The sequence below is a fragment of the Elgaria multicarinata genome, chromosome 1 (genome assembly GCF_023053635.1).
Source record: "Elgaria multicarinata webbii isolate HBS135686 ecotype San Diego chromosome 1, rElgMul1.1.pri, whole genome shotgun sequence".
Taxonomy (NCBI): Eukaryota; Metazoa; Chordata; class Lepidosauria; order Squamata; family Anguidae; genus Elgaria; species Elgaria multicarinata.
The window spans coordinates 216,941,505-216,961,220 of NC_086171.1; the positions used below are offsets into that span (position 1 = coordinate 216,941,505).

Sequence of the window (19,716 nt, forward strand, 5' to 3'; positions counted from 1 at the left end):
GGAGTGGGGGAATGACGTGCCTCAAGAAAGCATGTCACTCCCTCCTGCCATGCTAATGGCAGCCTTAAAGAGGAAGGTGTGTCATTCCAGGACAGTATTGAAAATGATAGAAAATCCCCCCTGACACCATGGAAAGAACAAAAACCAGGACAAATCCGGGGAAATCCTGACAGTTGGTCACCCTAGTTCAGGGAGGGTGGCATGTGCTTCCCTCCTCTTCTCATACAGAGCATTGACGGGGCGTCTCTCTCTCTCTCTCTCTCTCTCTCTCTCTCTCTCTCTCTTACCAGAGACACCAAAGAAGAGAATAAGGTGATTGAGTGCAAGCACTGGAAGTCGTACCATTCCGACGACATCTTGTGCATGGACAGTTACAGCAGTAAGCTTTTGGTGACCGCATCCTGCGATGGCGACATCGTGTTGTGGAACGTCAACTCTGGGCAGGCCTTCTGCCGGTTCAATGCCTCGGAGAGCCCTCTGGTGCTACTTCCCAAGCGGGTATGTTCAGAGTCCTTCAGGCATGGAGGTTTCTTTGTGATTCCGCTTGCAGCTGGAGCTTCACTGGGGCTAAACAAGAGCTAAACCTTCTGCCAATTAAAGAAATTCTTCCATCAGCACCCTCTTTTAACACTCACACACACACACACACACACACACACACTTACACATGCGCAAAAGATTTTTTAAAATAGAAATTCTTCCCCGTCTTAATTTGCGCTTCCAAAGTCTGCGATAAAAGTGGAGCGCAAGGTTAACATTTGTAGAAATACATGCTTTGTAGTTCAAATAATTAGTAAACATGAGCCAGCACTCATTAAACTGATTACATCTTTGCATACCTCCTTTTGTTCTTACATAGTCTGCTGATTTACTTGTTAACAACGTATTTGTGCCACAAATTTTCCTACCCTCGTATTGTAGAGCTCTCTCTCTCTCTCTCTCTCTCTCTCTCTCTCTCTCTCTCTCTTTCTCGTTCTTCAGGATTTTGCAGAAATAATCTTTACAAGCCTTGTTACCAGTATTTATACTTTTGACTACATAGTTCATATTACCTCCAGTTATTCTATGAATTGCTCCTTCCTTCCCCCCCCCCCTTTTTTTATCAAATCTCCACTCTGGTCTTCCTGGTTGCACCTCGACCTTCTCACCTCTGATGACAAATTCAGTCACCTCTTCTGTTGCTCTGATCACCTGATGTCCCTCCCTTGAATCCCGACATTGGCTGGAAACAAAGCCCTATGAAGAGAGACTGAAAGAACTGGGCATGTTTAGCCTGGAGAAGAGAAGATTTAGGGGAGACATGGTAGCACTCTTCTGAAAGGTTGTCACCCAGAGGAGGGCCAGAATCTCTTCTCGATCCTCCCAGAGTGCAGGACACGGAATAATGGGCTCAAGTTAATGGCAGCCAGATTCCAGCTGGACATCAGGAAAAACTTCCTGACTGTTAGAGCAGTACGACAATGGAATCAGTTACCTAGGGAGGTTGTGGGCTCTCCCACACTAGAGGCCTTCAAAAGACAGCTGGATAACCATCTGTCAGGGATGCTTTCAGGTGGAGTCCTGCATTGAGCAGGGGATTGGACTCGATGGCCTTGTAGGCCCCTTCCAACTCTGCTGTTCTATGATTCTATGATCTTCACTCTGTTTCCACCCAAACCCCACCCTTTCTCCTGTGTGTTTGGAACAGCCCCACGGAACACCTGCAGGATGTCACTTCTCTCGCTTCTTCCAAATCCCCAATGCCCACCTTTTCCTTAAAGCTTTCCTGACAACTCCACATCATGCCAGTCCTTTCCCAGCTTCATTGGTTGCCAGTCCAGGTCCGGGCCCGATTCAAAGTGCTGGTATTAACATTTAAAGCCCTAAATAGCTTGGGGCCAGGCTATCTGAAGAAACGCCTCCTGCCGTATGTACCTGCCCGGACCCTAAGGTCATCCTCCGGGGTCCTTCTCCGTGAGCCCCTGCCAAAGGAAGTGAGGCAGGTGGCAACCAGGAGGAGGGCCTTCTCTGCTGTGGCACCCCAGCTGTGGAATGATCTCCATAAGGAGATTTGCTTGGCACCTACGTTATATGCTTTTAGATGCTAGGTGAAGACCGTTTTATTCTCCCAGCATTTTAGCAGTCTATAAATAAATTTTAACTTGGTGTTTTAAATTTGTAATTTTGCGTTGCTGCTGTTTTTATCTGGTTGAGCTTTTATATTGTATTTTATATGATGGTTTTATACTGTTGTTTTATACTTTGAATGTTTTTAATTTTTGTGAACCGCCCAGAGAGCTCCGGCTATTGGGCGGTACAGAAATGTAATAAATAAATAAATAAATAAATAAACTCCATGGTTCCCAGTTTCCCTATTTCAGTGTAAAACAGCCTTACGTCTGGGTCACGGAAATGAGCTCCTCTTCCACATTTCCCCTCGATGCCATGCCCTCCCCTTCCCCTGTTGTCTCTGCTGTGACAGATATGAGATTGCAAGTTCCTTGGGGCAGGGATCTGTCCGCTTCTGCTTAGTAAACCAGCAGGCACGTTTGTGGCACTACAACTACTATCTTGTTCAGATGCTGAGATAGGATAGATCATTAATCCTAATACATTTCGGCTGAACGAACACGTTGGGCTCCAAGATTATGGCAGAGATGGGGGTGGGGAAAGGACCATGTTTTGACCTCTCCTGAAGTTACGACGGTCTTCCCTCGAACCAGGAGTTCTCTGTGGATGCAGAAGGCCCTGCGCTAAGCGATGTTCTCAAGAAGGGAGTTGGCGTACAGAGCAAAAGTGGGAAGAAGCACTGGGCCCACACAAAGACAATGAAGGTGCCCACGAGCTCCCCCCTCCCTCCAAGACCGGCCAGTGCTCACGTCCCTCCAGTGTCTTCCTTGCACGGCCGGAGTCCAGGGTCTGCTCTACTCGGAGGCCGATTCATGCAGCACCCCCAGGTATTGTTCGAGGAAGAAGATCCCCTGGACACAGGGGAAAAAGGGAGTTGAATTCATATTTTTTGTTCCTTGTTGCCTGATGCCAAATCATGCAGGCTTGTAAAGCTCAAGTCGCAGGCCTGTTGAACTGGCGGGTGGCTGCCTCTTTCCTGTTGGGGTTATGTTTATTATCAGTCCACTGCAGATGGTCTCATGGGGGGGGAACAAGCCTGTGTGTCACCCTCGAGCAAAAAAATATGGGAGATCCCAAGCAGAATGTGAGCCAACAGTGTGCTGTGGCTGCAAATACAGCAAATGCTATTTTGGCCTGCATTAATAGAAGCGTAGCTTCTAGATCGCGTGAGGTACAGGTTCCCCTCTATTCAGCATTGGTTAGGCCTCATCTTGAGTATTGCGTCCAGTTCTGGGCACCACACTTCAAGAAGGATGCAGACAAGCTGGAGCGTGTTCAGAGGAGGGCAACCAGGATGATCAGGGGTCTGGAAACAAAGCCCTATGAAGAGAGACTGAAAGAACTGGGCATGTTTAGCCTGGAGGAGAGAAGGTTGAGGGGAGACATGAGAGCACTCTTCAAATACTTGAAAGGTTGTCACGCAGAGGAGGGCCAGCATCTCTTCTTGATCCTCCCAGAGTGCAGGACACGGAATAACGGGCTCAAGTTACAGGAAGCCAGATTTCAGGTGGACATCAGGAAAAACCTCCTGACTGTTAGAGCAGTACGACAATGGAATCAGTTACCTAGGGAGGTTGTGGGCTCTCCCATACTAGAGGCCTTCAAGGGGCAGCTGGACAGCCATCTGTCAGGGATGCTTTAGGGTAGATTCCTGCATTGAGCAGGGGGTTGGACTCGATGGCCTTAGAGGCCCCTTCCAACTCTACTGTTCTATGATTCTATGATAGCACTCTTGAAATACTTAAAAGGTTGTCACACAGAGGAGGGCCAGGATCTCTTCTCGATCATCCCACAGTGCAGGACATGGAATAATGGGCTCAAGTTACATGAAGCCAGATTACGGCTGGACATCAGGAAAAATGTCCTGACTGTTAGAGCAGTATGAGAATGGAACCCATGACATAGGGAGGTTGTGGGCTCTCCCACACTAGAGGCCTTCAAGAGGCAGCTCCACAGCTATCTGTCAGGAATGCTTTAAGGTAGATTCCTGCATTGAGCAGGGGGTTGGACTCGATGGCCTTAGAGACCCCTTCCAACTCTACTGTTCTATGAGGCACAGTGCTAAGAGTGCCTAATAAACGCTGACTTCCAATAATTTGTAGGCTTTCTTACTCCCATTGGTACCTAAAAAGTGCCCTGCAGCTAGATCAGATGAAGGCTGCAGCATCCTTTATCTCAGGGAGGCCAACCACGTGTCTCTGGGAAGACCACAGATAGGGAATGAAGGCAGCAGCAGCTGACCACTGTCATTTACCCCTGGCAGCTGGTCCTCAGAGCGAAACTGCCTCTAAACATGGAGGTCCCACTGTGCTGTTGTGCTTCACGGGAGTATAAGACAGGGGTGCAGCGCCTGCCAGTCACCAAGCTTTAAGAGAGGCATTTCAAACGACACAAAACCTGGGAAACCACCAAACAATCAGCGTTAGGGTGGAAGGGTTTGGCGTCAGGAAGGGGTGGGACCCCAGTAGGGTTAGGTTTGGTTCACAGGCCTGAGGTTCCCCTCTCCTGCTAAAAGAAGAGCCCTGCTGGATTCGACAAAAGGGGCCCCCATGTCAGGATCAGGCCTGGTCTCCCCAGTGTGGAGCTGAAGAAGAAGACCAGTCAAAACAGGAAGTGGGGGAGGAGGTTCTCCAAGACTCTCCAAGCGTCCAGGAGGAATCTTCCCAGGAGCTTATCAGACAGGAGGCCCAGGCTCAGAGACCGTCTTCCCCTGCTCCCTGTCCCTGGGAACTCAGTCTTTGTTAGATGAGGAGGGAACATTGGAATTGACCCTCCATCAGGCTAAGAGTGACCATGCTCCTTGTCGTTTTGCAGGTAGCTTGGAACTCCGAAGGAAGCAGTAAGAGTGGTCACTCTGCCCAAGCGCTCGGTGCTGCCGAGAGCCGGACGCCCAAAAAGGATCCCCTAACCTGGCAGGAAGAAGTCAGTGCCACCCAGGATGCCATCGAGAAGGTCGGTAGTGCCATTTTCTCTACATTGCAAAGCATTTTGTACAGTGAGCAAGACTGTCAAAATACTAATACTAATACTAATACTAATACTAATACTAATACTAATACTAATAATAATAATAATAATTTATTTGTTAACCGCTTCTCCCTCTGGATCGATGCAGGGTACAACACACATGCAAACACTATGAAATACATATAACTTAATTAAAACATTTAAAACTAATACATTATTAAAAAGCAGCACATTATTAAAAAGGCATCTTAAAATTCAACTGGGTAGGCCTGCCGGAAGAGATCAGTCTTTATGGCTTTCTTAAATTCTGCAAGACTGTTAAGTCATCTGTTAAGTCATCATCCATTACTACTTTTTGTGTCTGTGCTTAAAAAAATGACATTCAGCATGTTTGGTAACAACGTGAAACAAAGAATTCATGGATCGTGATAAATGTGAACCGCTCAGGGAGCTTCGGCTGTTGGGTTGTATAAAAATGCAATAAATGATGATGATGATGATGATGATGATGATGATGATGATAATAATAATAATAGGGGTGGACAACTGTGGAGAGTCTGGGAGCCATTTTGCCCTGCTCCCCCCCCACTCCCAGGCCTGGGGTGCCAAAGAAGATGAACCCCGTGGACTGAAAATCAGCAGTAAACTGCTTAGGAAGAGTATTGGACTGGGAGTCGGGAGATCCGGGTTCTAGTCCCCACTCGGCCATGGAAGCCCACTGGGTGACTGTGGGCCAGTCACAGACTCTCAGCCCAACCTACCTCACAGGGTTGTTGTTCTGAGGATAATATGGAGAGGAGAAGGATTATGTACGCTGCCTTGGGTTCCTTATGGAGGAAAAAAGGCGGAATAGAAATGTAATAATAAAATAATAATAATAATATGTAATAAAGAATTTTTTTTGCTGCTAATGCAAATTTTGTGGCGTGTTGAAGAGGCTGGCAGGGAACGCATCAGGGGCCTGGGAGGGCAGCATAATCGTCCTCCCCCGTGCCAGGCTATCAAGTGTTAAATAAATATGCATATTTTCCATTATTTCATTCTGTTGAACGTATTTTTATTCTGGCTTTTCATAACATTATTTCTCAAGGCGGCTTCCAAATGAAAAACAAAAAAACAAATTCAGAGCGGCCATATTGCAAAGTAAAAACTGTAGAAGTCCTAGAGCTCTTACTGAGGGCCGGTCCTGCCATTAGGCAGAGCACAGCAGGTGCTGGGAGGCAGCACGGAGCAAGGTTGTGAGTGGTGGGCCCTGCGGCCTGGCCTGTGCCCCCTAAACTGCCCTGCCTTTGGGGCGGTGTTGGAGGATGCTGTCCCATTGTCACGGTGCTGAAGGAAGAGTCACCTGCCAGACTAGTTTAGTCTTTTGTACCTGGAATGGGAGGGGTCCGCCATCTTGCTCTCTGCCTCTCCACTCTTCCACTGCTCAGTTAAATCGCTAATAAACACCTCCGGTATTCAGTCTTCTCAAGTTCAGCACTGCACGTCTCTGCTGCTGCCTGCCCTTTTTCCGGTGCAACGATTCCATCTTCAGACTGTCTAACTTCATTCCTAATAGCATTCATTTCAGTGGAGAGCATTTTTGTCAAAGAAATCCATTTTGCTATCAATATGCAATTGTAGCCTCCTACTGTTTTTCCGGGAAGTTGAGCACGTGTCACAGTCCTTCTCTCTGTCCATTTATTCATTGAAATTTAATGGATAAATGGCAAAGTGAAGAACTATGCTTCGTTTCAGTCTGAAATGCTTCATTTAAGTCTGAATAAAGCATCGCTAGCCCTACGTTTTCCCAAAGGGTTAGCCTAAATGTAAGTTTGAAGTGTAAGACTGAAGGAAGGGAAGGCTGATTTGAACAACAGCTGCGACACACAGGTGTCCCAGGGAAGCCGTTGGAAACGTCCTTGCATGGTGGTGCTGCAACGTGATTGGCCGTAACATGTGGTTGCAAAGAAAGCAAATGCTATTTTGGGCTGCATTAATGGAAGTACAGCTTCCAAATTGCATGAGGTACTGGTTCCTCTCTATTCAGCCCTGGTTAGGCATCGTAGAATCATAGAATAGCAGAGTTGGAAGGGGCCTACAAGGCCATCGAGTCCAACCCCCTGCTCAATGCAGGAATCCACACTAAAGCATCCCTGACAGATGGTTGTCCAGCTGCCTCTTGAAGGCCTCTAGTGTGGGAGAGCCCACCACCTCCCTAGGGAACTGGTTCCATTGTTGTACTGCTCTAACAGTCAGGAAGTTTTTCCTGATGTCCAGCTGGAATCTGCCACACTCGAGGCCTTCAAGAGGCAGCTGGACAACCATCTGTCAGGGATGCTTTAGGGTGGATTCCTGCATTGAGCAGGGGGTTGGACTCGATGGCCTTGTAGGCCCCTTCCAACTCTGCTATTCTATGATTCTAAGTCTTGACCTGGTGCTGAAAAGATAACAATGTTAGCGTCAGGCAAGCTTCGTGGGAGAGATCATTCCGTAATTGAGGGGCCACCACTGAAAAGGCCCTCTCCCTTATCACCAAGGAACTGGTCTAGAGTCAAGGGAAACCCAGGTCAGCCGTGAGCTCTGCTATTTGAAGTGAAGGGGCCCTAGCTCAGGAGTAGAGTGTGTGCTTTGCAGGCTGGGGGTTGAATCCAGTCTAAGTCCTACTTAGTACAGACCCACTGACATGACTGGGAGTTAGCCATGGCTAATTTAAATCCTGTTCATTTAAATGGATCTACTCTAAGTAGGATTTACACTGGATTTAATCCAGAAAGCCCCAGGTTTAGTCCCTGCCCTCACCATTTCAAAGAAGGTCCAGTAGCTGCATAAGGAAAGTCCTTGGAGAGTTGGGCCCAGTCAGAGCAGGCAAGACTGGCCTTGATGTGGGTGAAAGGTGGATTTGGGGTGGACGACTACTGGCCAAAGCTTCTATGGGCTTGTGTGTAAATGGAGAGGAAGTAGTATGAGGATAGGAAAGGAAAGGAACCTCTCGTGCAAGCACTGAGTCATTACTGACTCTTGGGGGATGCCAGCTTTCGGGGACGTTTTCTTGGCAGGCCTTATAGCGGGGTGGTTTGCCGTTGCCTTCCCCGGCCGTTATTACCTTTCCCCCAGCTAATTGGGTACTCATTTTACTGACCTCGGGAGGATGGAAGGCTGAGTCGACCCGAGCCGGCTGCCTGAAACCAGCTTCTGCTGGGATCGAACTCAGGCCGTGGGGAGAGTTTCAGCTGCAGAAACTGCTGCTGAAACTCTGCGCCACATGAGGCTCTAGTATGAGGATAACCTTCAGCAAAATGGCTTTATTGATTCCAAGACTGAAATAGGATATTGGGCTGGCTTTCTTCAGGCACTTTATTAGGAACCTATTTTCCAGAACCCACAACGGTTTAGAAGAGTGAATTGGAAGCAAACCGAGAGCTTACATTTCCCACAACCAGTAACAGGTTGCTTCAGGTGAACAGGTGAAATTCTCATGGCTGTTTTGGAGTTGTTTTCATGCACAGGTGACCATGGGTACAATATCCCTGTATTTATCTTCATGCTAAATGTGCCGTGAATGTTTACATTTTACCACAACCTTTATTTAATTTTTGTTTATACGATGATGCATCTGTTGCCATACGTGCATTTTATACAACCATGTTCCCCCCCTTTCTTTGGGGAAATTAACATAGTGAAGGCAGCTTCACTGTCAGGGATGCTTTAGGGTGGATTCCTGCATTGAGCAGGGGGTTGGGCTCGATGGCCTTGTAGGCACCTTCCAACTCTACTATTCTATGATTCTGTGATTCTATCCTTCTCAAACTGGGGAGAGGCAACGAGTGGGGTACCGCAGGGCTCAGTCCTGGGCCCAGTGCTCTTCTACATTTTTATTAATGATTTGGACGAGGAGGTGAAGGGAACGCTTATCAAATTTGCAGATGACACAAAATTGGGTGGGATAGCTAATACCCTGGGAGACAGAAATAAACTTCAAAGTATCTTGATAGGCTGGAGTTCTGGGCTGAAAACAACAGAATGAAATGTAATAGGGATAAATGCTAAGTTCTACATATAGGAAATAGAAACCAAATGCACATTTTCAAGATGGGGGATACTTGGCTCAGCAATACTACAAACGAGAAGGATCTTGGAATTGTTGTAGATCACAAGCTGAATAGGAGCCAACAGTGCGATAGGGCTGCAAGAAAGGCCAATGCTATTTTGGGCTGCATTAATAGAAGTATAGCTTCCAAATCACGTGAGGTACTGGTTCCTCTCTATTCAGCCCTGCTTAGGCCTCATCTAGAGTATTGCGTCCAGTTCTGGGCTCCACAATTCAAGAAGGATGCAGACAAGCTGGAGCGTGTTCAGAGGAGGGCAACCAGGATGATCAGGAGTCTGGAAACAAAGCCCTATGAAGACAGGCTGAAAGAACTGGGCCTGTTTAGCCTGGAGAAGAGAAGATTGAGGGGAGACCTGATAGCACTCTTCAAATACTTAAAAGGTTTTCACACAGAGGAGGGCCAGGATCTCTTCTCGATCCTCCCAGAGTGCAGGACACGGAATAACGGGCTCAAGTTAAAGGAAGCCAGATTCCAGCTGGACATCAGGAAAAACTTCCTGACTGTTAGAGCAGTACGACAATGGAACCAGTTACCTAGGGAGGTGGTGGGCTCTCCCACAATAGAGGCCTTCAAGAGGCAGCTGGACAAGAATCTGTCAGGGATGCTTTAGGGTGGATTCCTGCCTTGAGCAGGGGATTGGACTCGATGGCCTTGTAGGCCCCTTCCAACTCTGCTATTGTATGATTCTGTGATTCTATGATAGGCCCATATTTGTTGGGAGCAAGGGACAGGTGGGAAATTTATTGGATTTGCATTTTTATGCAAGAAAACCCCGTTCGCAGCTCCCAGAACCAAATGTTGGACCGGTACACAATTTGCAGTCAGAAATCCAGATGTTTATAGGTTTGCGATGTGTTTTGCGAAAAAAAGAAGACAAGCATTCAAAAACACATGGACATTTGAAAACATACACATGGGGAAATGCGTGCATGTGAAAAATGTACAAAAACATGCTTTAGTCAATGGATACATAGTACAAAATGCATACGTCTTGAAACATGCGCTCAAAGAATATCTGTGTGTCGGAGAAAAACAGTCTTGCAAGTCTTAGGCAGAACCGGAACGGAAAAACATGGCAGTGGGAAAATGAGAATCTGAATGAGATGGACCTGCACAGATTTGCCTGTCTCTACTCAGAACAAGCAGATTTCAGATTCTTGCCAGCAGACTTGGGGATGACTCTTCTTGGGAAAGGAAAGGAAAGGAACCTCTCGTGCAAGCACTTGAGTCATTGCTGACTCCTAGAGGGACACCTACTTTCGCTGACGTTTTCTTGGCAGGCCTTATAGCGGGGTGGTTTGCCGTTGCCTTCCCCGGCCATTATTCCATTTCCCCCAGCTAGCTGGGTACTCATTTTACCGACCTCGGAAGGATGGAAGGCTGAGTCGACCTGAGCCGGCTGCCTGAGAACCAGCTTCCGCTGGGATCGAACTCAGGCCGTGGGGAGAGTTTTGGCTGCAGAAACTGCCGCTTATACATCAACAATATCGGAACTCGTTGCAGAGAGCTGAGACCCTTGTTTCATGTAGGGAGGGGTTCATTCCAACCAAGTTTACCTCCTGTCTTTCCTAAAAGATCAGGGTGGCTGGCCTTTGCAAAAAGTTGGCTCAGCAACTTTCCATCTGGTTCGATACATCCCAGGTGGTGGGCAATTAGGCTTGAAAAGGCTGCCGGTTCTTCTAGTGGGGTATTTCTTTACTGCTCTGAGTGGTCTCCAGTCTTGAACAATGTATTGCTGCTCCTGGGACCAATTGCCCAACCATTATACTATACAGAAAGGTCTCTCTTGGGCCCTGTCACAGTGCAGAATCTTTTTGGCCTTTCTAGGTCCTCTTCCTGAACACTCGTGAGCGAGGTCCCAACACAGCCATTTTGCTGACCAGCTGTGCGGGCGGGTATATCTACGCTTGGGCGGTTGGCAGCAAAGGTGGAATGATGGGCAAATTCCGAGGAGCCCATGGCCAAGCCCGGGACACAGTGGTCTGCTCCATGTCCACGGATGACAAGGACTTGGTCCTCTTTACCGGGGATTCCTTGGGCTACATTAAGGTCAGTGTCCCATATCTCTTTGGATTAGTTGCTGGGGAGTTCTTGGTAGGGCTGTGCACGGACCCCCCAATATGCTCTGCCCTGTGTCGATCCGCCTATGGTCCGCTCCGCTGCAGAGCTCTGGATCCGAATTGGAGCTCCTCAGCGGCACCACATAAGGCCCCCCTCCCTCCTCCCCCTTACCTGGCTCCTTCGCATTCCGGTGGTGGCTTCAGCTGAGCCCAAGGACTCAAACAGGAAGACCAGGCTGCAGCTGCGGCCTGGTCTTCTGGTTTGAGTCCTTGGGCTCAGTTGAAGCCGCTGCTGGAATGCGACGGACTCAGGTAAGACCCTCCCCCCCTGCCCCCTTACCTGGCTCTGCTGCTGTCACCACATGGACTGTGGCAGTGCCAGGTAAGCCCCCACTTAACTTTTTTTCGGAGCTCCGGATCGAGGCGAAGGATCCGCTTGGTCTCAAACCTCTTCGCCTCGCTCCTCAGCCCCCCCGACCCGCTTTGTCTTTGCCTTTGTCGAAGGTGAATCAGGCCGCCTCGCTATTGCTTCTACGCTCCGAAGCGAAGCTGAGCACAGCCCTAGTTCCTGGGGATGCATTCTGGCCATGCCTAAAATGTAATTAACGTCCCCCACCTGCACGCCCACAGGTTGCTGCAGAGAAATGGAGAGGGATTATGAATGAAGCAATGGCATGTCAGCCAAAGTGCAATGCACCTCTCCTTCTGCTTGTCTGGGAAGACTTTTTCTGGGGATGCCTGGCTCCTAGGCACAGCTAGAAACATGGATCCTTGCAAGACGAGAGCCCCAAGGCAGTAGCAGAGCTGGTTCCTGAGGGAATTGAGGGCAGGAGTGCACAACCGTTTCAGCCCCGAGGTCTGCATATGATCAGGGCTGGTGCCAGACTATATTGCGCCCTAGGCAGGCGCATTCTGAAGCCTCCACCCCGCCCCCCATGCACGCACGCACCCGCTCCCGGCTTTAAAGCCAGGACGCTGGGGTTGGGGGGCGGGGCGGGGCGGAGGCTTCGAAGCGGCGCACCTGGAAGTGGCTTCCTGGCACGTCGTTCTGAAGCCTCCACCCCGCGCCCGCTCCTGGCTTTGAAGCCAGGATGCTGGGGTGCGGGGCGGAGACTTCCGGATGTGCCGTTCTGAAGCCTCTGCCTCCAACCCCAGCATCCTGGTTTTGAAGCCAGGAGTGGCTTCTGGCCAGGTGCTGGCTTTGAAGGCAGGATGCTGGGATTGGGGGGCGGCCGGGGCGGCGGCTTTAGAACAGCGCGCCCGGAAGCCGCTCTAGGAGAGTGGCTTCCGGGTGTGCTGTTCGGCGCCCTCGTTTGCTTGGCGCTCTAGGCCGCCGCTTGAGTTGCCTCTATGGCAGCGCCGGCCCTGCATATGATGCTGGGTTGGGGGATGCACCCCCGTCAGCATCCCTCATATAGGTCTTTCTTTCCTGGTTGCTGGTGCCAGCAAAGAAAGAGGGATCGATGTCCGTGTTGCTGGGAAAGGGAATATGGTAGTGCGGTGGATGTAGTTAAAGCCTTGCAGGACTGCAGGTTGTGCACCCGATTTAGAGGCTGGGGCAGGCAGTGGCACAACAAGGGTTGGAGTAAAGAACAGCCTGGGATCACAGAGGTGACTTAAACCAGTGGCTATGACTGGCCATCTTGCTGCCTCCTGGGAAAATGCGAAGAGATGAAGGCATCCATCGAAACAAAGACAGGTTCCTTTGAACTGCCTCCATCCCTTTTTCTCTAGATCTGGGACATCATGAATTACTGCACCGTGGCAGAGGCAGGAGATTCTGTGATGGATCTGAACGATGGGCCGCCCCCTGAGAAGAACCGTTTTTGTGACTTAATTCCCGAATACTGTCGAATTCCTGCGAAATTCCAGGCGGATCGAGCCACCCGGCAGGTTAGCAGTGCTCCTGACATCCCATTTTCAGGCAGGTTCCAAGTGGGTTCATTGGGACTCTGGAAGAGGAAGTTCGTAGGCACTTTGGTGACCAACCCTGTGCATGCGGGCTCAGCAGCTGCTCGCGAAATGCCCACGCCTGGCATTTATGTGCAATTGCCAAGACGTAATCACCCGTGTAGAACAGATGCAGACTTGAGCCTTAAGTTTGGAACGGATGCAGAACTGTTTGCATTCTCTTCCCCTCCTTATTGTTTTACTATGATTTTATTAGATTGTAAGCCTATGCGGCAGGGTCTTGCCATTTACTGTTTTACTCTGTACAGCACCATGTACATTGATGGTACTATATAAATAAATTATTAATAATAATAATAATAATAATAATAATAATAATAATAATAATAAATACCCTTCCTTGGAGCAAGGGAAGCCACGTGGCACACAAGGCATCATTAATGCAGTGTGATCAATGCATCGTTAATGTCTGGTGGCTTAGAAGGCTTTAAAAGCGGATTAAATAAATTCACAGAGGAGGAGGAGGAGGACCTTTCATGCAAATAAATGCTGCCTGTCTCTGGGACTATAAGAAGTGTCCTGCTGGATCAGACTGAGAATCCTAGAATAGCAGAGTTGGACGGGGCCTCCAAGGCCATCGAGTCCAACCCCCTGCTCAAGGCAGGAATCCACCCTAAAGCATCCCTGACAGAGGGTTGTCCAGCTGCCTCTTGAAGGTCTCTAGTGTGGGAGAGCCCACAACCTCACCAGGTCACCGAGGGGAAATAGGGGAAATAGAATTTGTCTCTGTTTTGTTATAGACAGTTCAGGATTGGTATTTATTTGGGCCCCGTGACTGGGCTATTGTGGTCTTGGAGGTGTCAGGGTCCGGGGCGTGGGCGGCAAGGCCTCAGCGCAGGGACGCCAGGGCCAGGATGGCTGGCTGGCTGGCGGTGGAACCGGAAACAGAGTCCAGGCAGGGCCGGCGGCAAGAGGCGAGGTCCAGAAACGAGCAGGGTTCAGAGTACAGTAGCAACAGGGTTCAAACAGGGCCAGAGGCAAAAGGTGTAGTCAGGCAAGGCATGGAATCGCAGTCAGTCAGGAACGGGCTATAGCAGGCACAGGAGACTGTGTTGCTGTGGCAAAGGCTGGAATGGAAATGCTGTTCTTATATAGCCCTTTCCTGGCTGCTCCCAGCTGGTCTGCATCAGTCCATCTGGGAATGCTTGCTGATTTGGGCCTGGATCCTGCAAATACCCTACGGCCGGCAAGGTGCACTGCGGCCACCAGGTGGTGCTGCAGGGCAAAACCTGACAGGAGGGCAGGAGGCTGACCTGCTGCCTAAACATTATCAGGCCTTCTCACACTGCCTGAACCCACTGTGTAGTATATGGTGACCCTATGGAAAGGAGGACTGGGCTCCTGTATCGTTAACAGTTGCATAGAAAAGGTAATTTCAGCAGGGATCATTTCGCATTCATGCAGCACCTGGTGAAACTCCCTCTTCATCACGACAGTTAAAGCTGCAGGAGCCCTGCCCTCTTTTGTATCTGGTCATGCTAGTAAGGCTCTTGCAGCTTTCAGTGTTGTGATGAAGAGGGAATCTCACCAGTTGCTACGTGCATACAAAATTTGTTGTTGTTTATTCGTTCAGTCGTTTCCGACTCTTCGTGACTTCGGGACCAGCCCACGCCAGAGCTTTCTGTCGGCCATTGCCACCCCAAGCTCCCCCAAGGTCAAGTCTGTCACCTCCAGAATATCATCCCTCCATCTTGCCCTTGGTCGGCCCCTCTTCCTTTTGCCTTCCGCTTTCCCTAGCATCAGCCTCTTCTCCAGGGTGTCCTGTCTTCTCATTATGTGGCCAAAGTACTTCAGTTTTGCCTTTAATACCATTCCCTCAAGTGAGCAGTCTGGCTTTATTTCCTGGCGTATGGACTGGTTTGATCTTCTTGCAGTCCAAGGCACTCTCAGCATTTTCCTCCAACACCACAGTTCAAAAGCATCTCTCTTCCTTCGCTCAGCCTTCCTTATGGTCCAGCTCTCGCAGCCATAGGTTACTACGGGGAATACCATTGCTTTAACTATGCAGACCTTTGTTGTCAGTGTGGTGTCTCTGCTCTTAACTATTTTATCAAGATTTGTCATTGCTCTCCTCCCAAGAAGTAAACGTCTTCTGATTTCCTGGCTGCAGTCAGCGTCTGCAGTAATCTTTGCGCCCAGAAATACAAAGTCTGTCACTGCCTCCACGTTTTCTCCCTCTATTTGCCAGTTACCAATCAAGCTGGTTGCCATAATCTTGGTTTTTTTGAGGTTTAACTGCAACCCAGCTTTTGCACTTGCTCCTCAGCTCCTCCTCGCTTTCAGCCATCAAAGTGGTGTCATCTTCATATCTGAGATTGTTAATGTTTCTTCCTGCGATTTTAACTCCAGCATACAAAATACACCTGCTGAAATTCCCTTTTCAATACAACTGTTAAAGATACAGGAGCCCTGTCCTCCTTTCCGTAGCATATAAAATCATAAGCAAGTGGACACCCAAAATCTACAGACCCTGTCACTCCCAACTCTCACTTTGTCTCAACATGTTAAGATCACAAGGTTCCTTTTCAAAACCAATTCTGGCTGCTTGAAATCCTGTTTAGGAAATGCCCCAAAGTGGCCGGAGATGGCATTTGCCCTATCCAGGTAAGCGAGCTTTGAACAGGTTGTGCTCACATGGTAATGCCAGCGCTCACCACACGAGGGCGCCCATTCGCCATATAAAATCGACCTGTAATAATTAAACACTTTGGGGCGACCTGCATTAGCTGATCCTTGTTTTAACGGTTATTCATTTATTTGTCTATGATTCTACTCCTCCTTCTTGCCCAATGGGAGTTTTGGTTCTGCCTACAACAAAGCCGAGGGTCTGTCTGCTGCTAGGATTGTGTGGCTTGTAGCCCGCCTTTACATGTGGTTTAAGTAGAGTGACCGTATGTCTTCTTTTAATTGATTTTACAGTTTGAAAATTTCATATTGGTTTTAACATGTTAATGGTTTAATTTGTTTTAGAATTGTATATTTATTCTATTTTATATGTATGATTTTATCTGTACACCGCCCTGAGATCCTTGTGATGTAGGGCGGGATATAAATGTTTTAATAAATAAAATAAATATATATGGAGAGGAGGACAGGGCTCTTGTGTCTTTAACAGCTGTATAGAACAGGGAATTTTAGCAGGTGTCCTTTGTAGGCATGCAGCACCTGGTGAAATTCCCGCTCTATCACAACAGTTAAAACTGCAGGAGCTATACTAGAGTGACCAGATACAAAAAAGGGAAGGGCTCCTGCAGCTTTAACTGTTGTGATGAAGAGGGAATTTTGCCAGGTGCTGCATGCATACAAATGACACCTGCTGAAATTCCCTTTTCTATTAAAACGGTTAAAGGTACAGGAGCCCTGTCCTCCTTTCTATATGGTCACCCTAAAAACGGGTGAGCCAGGGGGAGTGGGCACATCCTTCTGGGAAATCCAGAAGGTCAGATGTAGCCTCCAGGCATGAGGTCTGGCATCCCTAGTTGCAAGAGAAGGAAGCATCTCAGCTTTTCCATGGCACTGTTTTTGGTGCCTGCCTGGGCCCTTCAACACTGGGCAGGACAGCTTTGTCTCTTTGGCAGGTGCACAGCGGCTGGGTGACCTCCTTGGTTCCCCCAACCTGCCTCAGCTCTTGGAGGGGACATCTGAAGAATATAGTCAGCATCAGATACGTCGAAAGATTCCGAGTGATTCTCACTTCCAGCCACGATTGTACCATCAAGCTCTGGATGCTGACAGGCAAGCACGTAGGTAAGGCACACCTTTTGAATCCCAAGCTGTTGGTACCAGGAACTGCAGAGCTTGGGTTGTAGGAATGCAGAAGGACTTCCTTCCCTCTGTTGGGCCGAGCTAGAAACAAAGCGACTGAAGAGAGACTGAAAGAACTGGGCATGTTTAGCCTGGAGAAGAGAAGATTGAGGGGAGACATGATAGCACTCTTCAAATACTTAAAAGGTTGTCACACAGAGGAGGGCCAGGATCTCTTCTCGATCCTCCCAGAGTGCAGGACACGGAATAACGGGCTCAAGTTAAAGGAAGCCAGATTCCGGCTGGACATCAGGAAAAACTTCCTGACTGTTAGAGCAGTGCGACGGTGGAATCAGCTACCTAGGGAGGTTGTGGGCTCTCCCACACTAGAGGCCTTCAAGAGGCAGCTGGACAACCCTCTGTCAGGGATGCTTTAGGGTGGATTCCTACATTGAGCAGGGGGTTGGACTCGATGGCCTTGTAGGCCCCTTCCAACTCTGCTATTCTATGATTCTATGAGATCCCAAACTGTGAGCCACACTGACTAGCTCTCCCTTAGTGACTCCTGACTGTCCGGGAATTTGCCCTCTTCTCACATGTCCTTAACTCGCGTAGCTTCGTCTTCTCAATGTTTTGTAATGCCTTACTCTACTTGGTCTACCTCTGCAGGTGAGTTGCGAGTAAGGCTGGTGTGTAACTCTTTTGTTCTGTGCGTCCCCCGGGCCAAACTGGATTTCTGCAGCAAGGCAATCCCATTTCTGTATCAAGAAAAGGTCTATCTTCGTCCTGCATAAACAGTGCAAGTCAAGAAAGCTTGCACATCACTCCTTAGCTTCCAAAATGTATTCTGCTGGCTTGGAAAATGGCTGCAACTCCATTCCTCTAACCAGTGCAAGCCCTGCTCAGACCGCAATCTGCCTTCAGAGTTGATGTCACTATATACTTTAAAGCCTCTCCTGAAAGAAGGTTGTTTTTTGTGGCCTTTAGGAGCTAAAAAGAAAAGGAAAGAAACCTCTCATGCAAGCATTTAAGTCATTGCTGACTCCTAGAGGGACGCCTGCTTTCGCTGACGTTTTCTTGGCAGACTTTGTAGTGGGGTGGTTTGCCGTTGCCTTCCCCAGTCGTGGTTACCTTTCCCCCAGATTGCTGGGTACTCACTTTACCGACCTCGGAAGGATGGAAGGCTGAGTCGACCTGAGCCGGCTGCCTGAGAACCAGCTTCCGCTGGGATCGAACTCAGGCCGTGGGGAGAGTTTTGGCTGTAGTGATTGCCGCTTACCACTCTGCGCCACATGAGGCCAGGAGCTAAAAACCTCCTTTAAAAAAAGAGGGGAAACCCCCCCCCCAAGTAATTGTTCTGAGTTTCAGTGGGTGCTAAATTCTGCAGCTTGTTCCAAATCCTGTGGCTTTTTTTGCCCTTGTGTCAAAGTGTGGTGTTTTAATTTGGGGGCCTGGTCCAGCCAGGACCCCCACACTAAACAGATTCGAGGATACCAATAGGACTCAAGTCCACTTTTGTGAAAGAATGATAGAGTTTATTGATGGAAAATGGATGCAGAGAAAGCAAAGAGAGCTTACACACGCCCTTAGTTCTCAGTTCAGCCACCCCGGTTCACAAAGAGGTGACAGGTGCTGTCCCACAGGGCTGATGATCTGAGTAGGTGGCGTGCCCCCTCACTCTCAGGACGAGAGCAGGTAGGCCAATCTGCTGAGGATTTGATAGGGCTGGCCTCACCATCTAGGTCAAACTGTCAGACTGCCCCCCCCCACTTCCCTTCACCCAGACGGAGAAAAAGTTTTCTTCTTGACAGTAGTTACTTATTTATTTCATATTTATACTGGCCAACAGCCAAGGCTCTCTGGGCAGTTTACAAATAAAACCATGGTATACAAACATCATGGAATCATAGAATAGTAAAATTGGAAGGGGCCTCTAAGGCCATCGAGTCCAACCCCCTGCTCAGTACAGGAATCCACCTTAAAGCATCCCTGACAGGGGGCTGTCCAGCTGCCTCTTGAAGGCCTCTAGGGTGGGAGAGCCCACAACCTCCCTAGGTCATTGGTTCTGTTGTCATATTATTTATTTATTTATTTAGTACCATCAATGTACTTGGTGCTGTACAGAATATACAAATAAAACTGCAATACCCTGCCTTGAGGCTTACAGTCTAAAATCACATTAAAACATATGAAGACGGGAAGGGGTTACACAAAACAGAAATAAAGGAATAATCATAGCAATGAGAACAGTAAATCAGGCTAAAATACCAAAAGCTCTAACGGTCAGGAATTTTTTCCTGATGTCCAGCCGGAATCTGGCTTCCTTTAACTTGAGCCCGTTATTCCGTGTCCTGCACTCTGGGAGGATCGAGAAGAGATCCTGGCCCTCCTCTGTGTGACAACCTTTCAAGTATTTGAAGAGTGCTATCAAGATATAAAATTTAAAAAATGCCATAAAAAAACAGAATAAGTTATAGTCCGGGGAAAGCTTGTCTACCAAGGTACTATATGTTTTCAGGAGGCGTTTGAAGGATGTTACATTTTCTGCCTCCCAAAATGCACGAGGGAGGGTTTTCCAGAGGGTGGGTGCCACTAAAATAAGTTTCTCACAGCACAGAAGGAAGCATTCCTCATCAGCTAGAAGGTTCACACTGTAAAGAGTGACGACTGTGCATTGTTTTAGCTTCTGCTACTAGCAAAAAAGCCACCCCACTGCATGTGAATAATACAGCTATGAGAACCTATTCAAAAACCATAAAGATGGCTCACTGCTC

At 48.6% G+C, this 19,716-nt stretch overlaps 1 protein-coding gene across 1 annotated transcript in view; it reads left to right on the plus strand.

Annotated features, from left to right (window-relative positions):
• Positions 1-19,716, plus strand: part of EFCAB8 (EF-hand calcium binding domain 8) — an 81,832-nt gene that overhangs the window by 52,299 nt on the left and 9,817 nt on the right. Inside the window, exons 18-23 of the mRNA XM_063144221.1 lie at positions 291-498; positions 2,703-2,936; positions 4,924-5,061; positions 10,995-11,216; positions 12,962-13,120; positions 16,777-16,945. Of these exons, the coding sequence (XP_063000291.1) occupies positions 291-498; positions 2,703-2,936; positions 4,924-5,061; positions 10,995-11,216; positions 12,962-13,120; positions 16,777-16,945 (1,130 nt within the window). The remainder of the gene's footprint in view (positions 1-290; positions 499-2,702; positions 2,937-4,923; positions 5,062-10,994; positions 11,217-12,961; positions 13,121-16,776; positions 16,946-19,716) is intronic.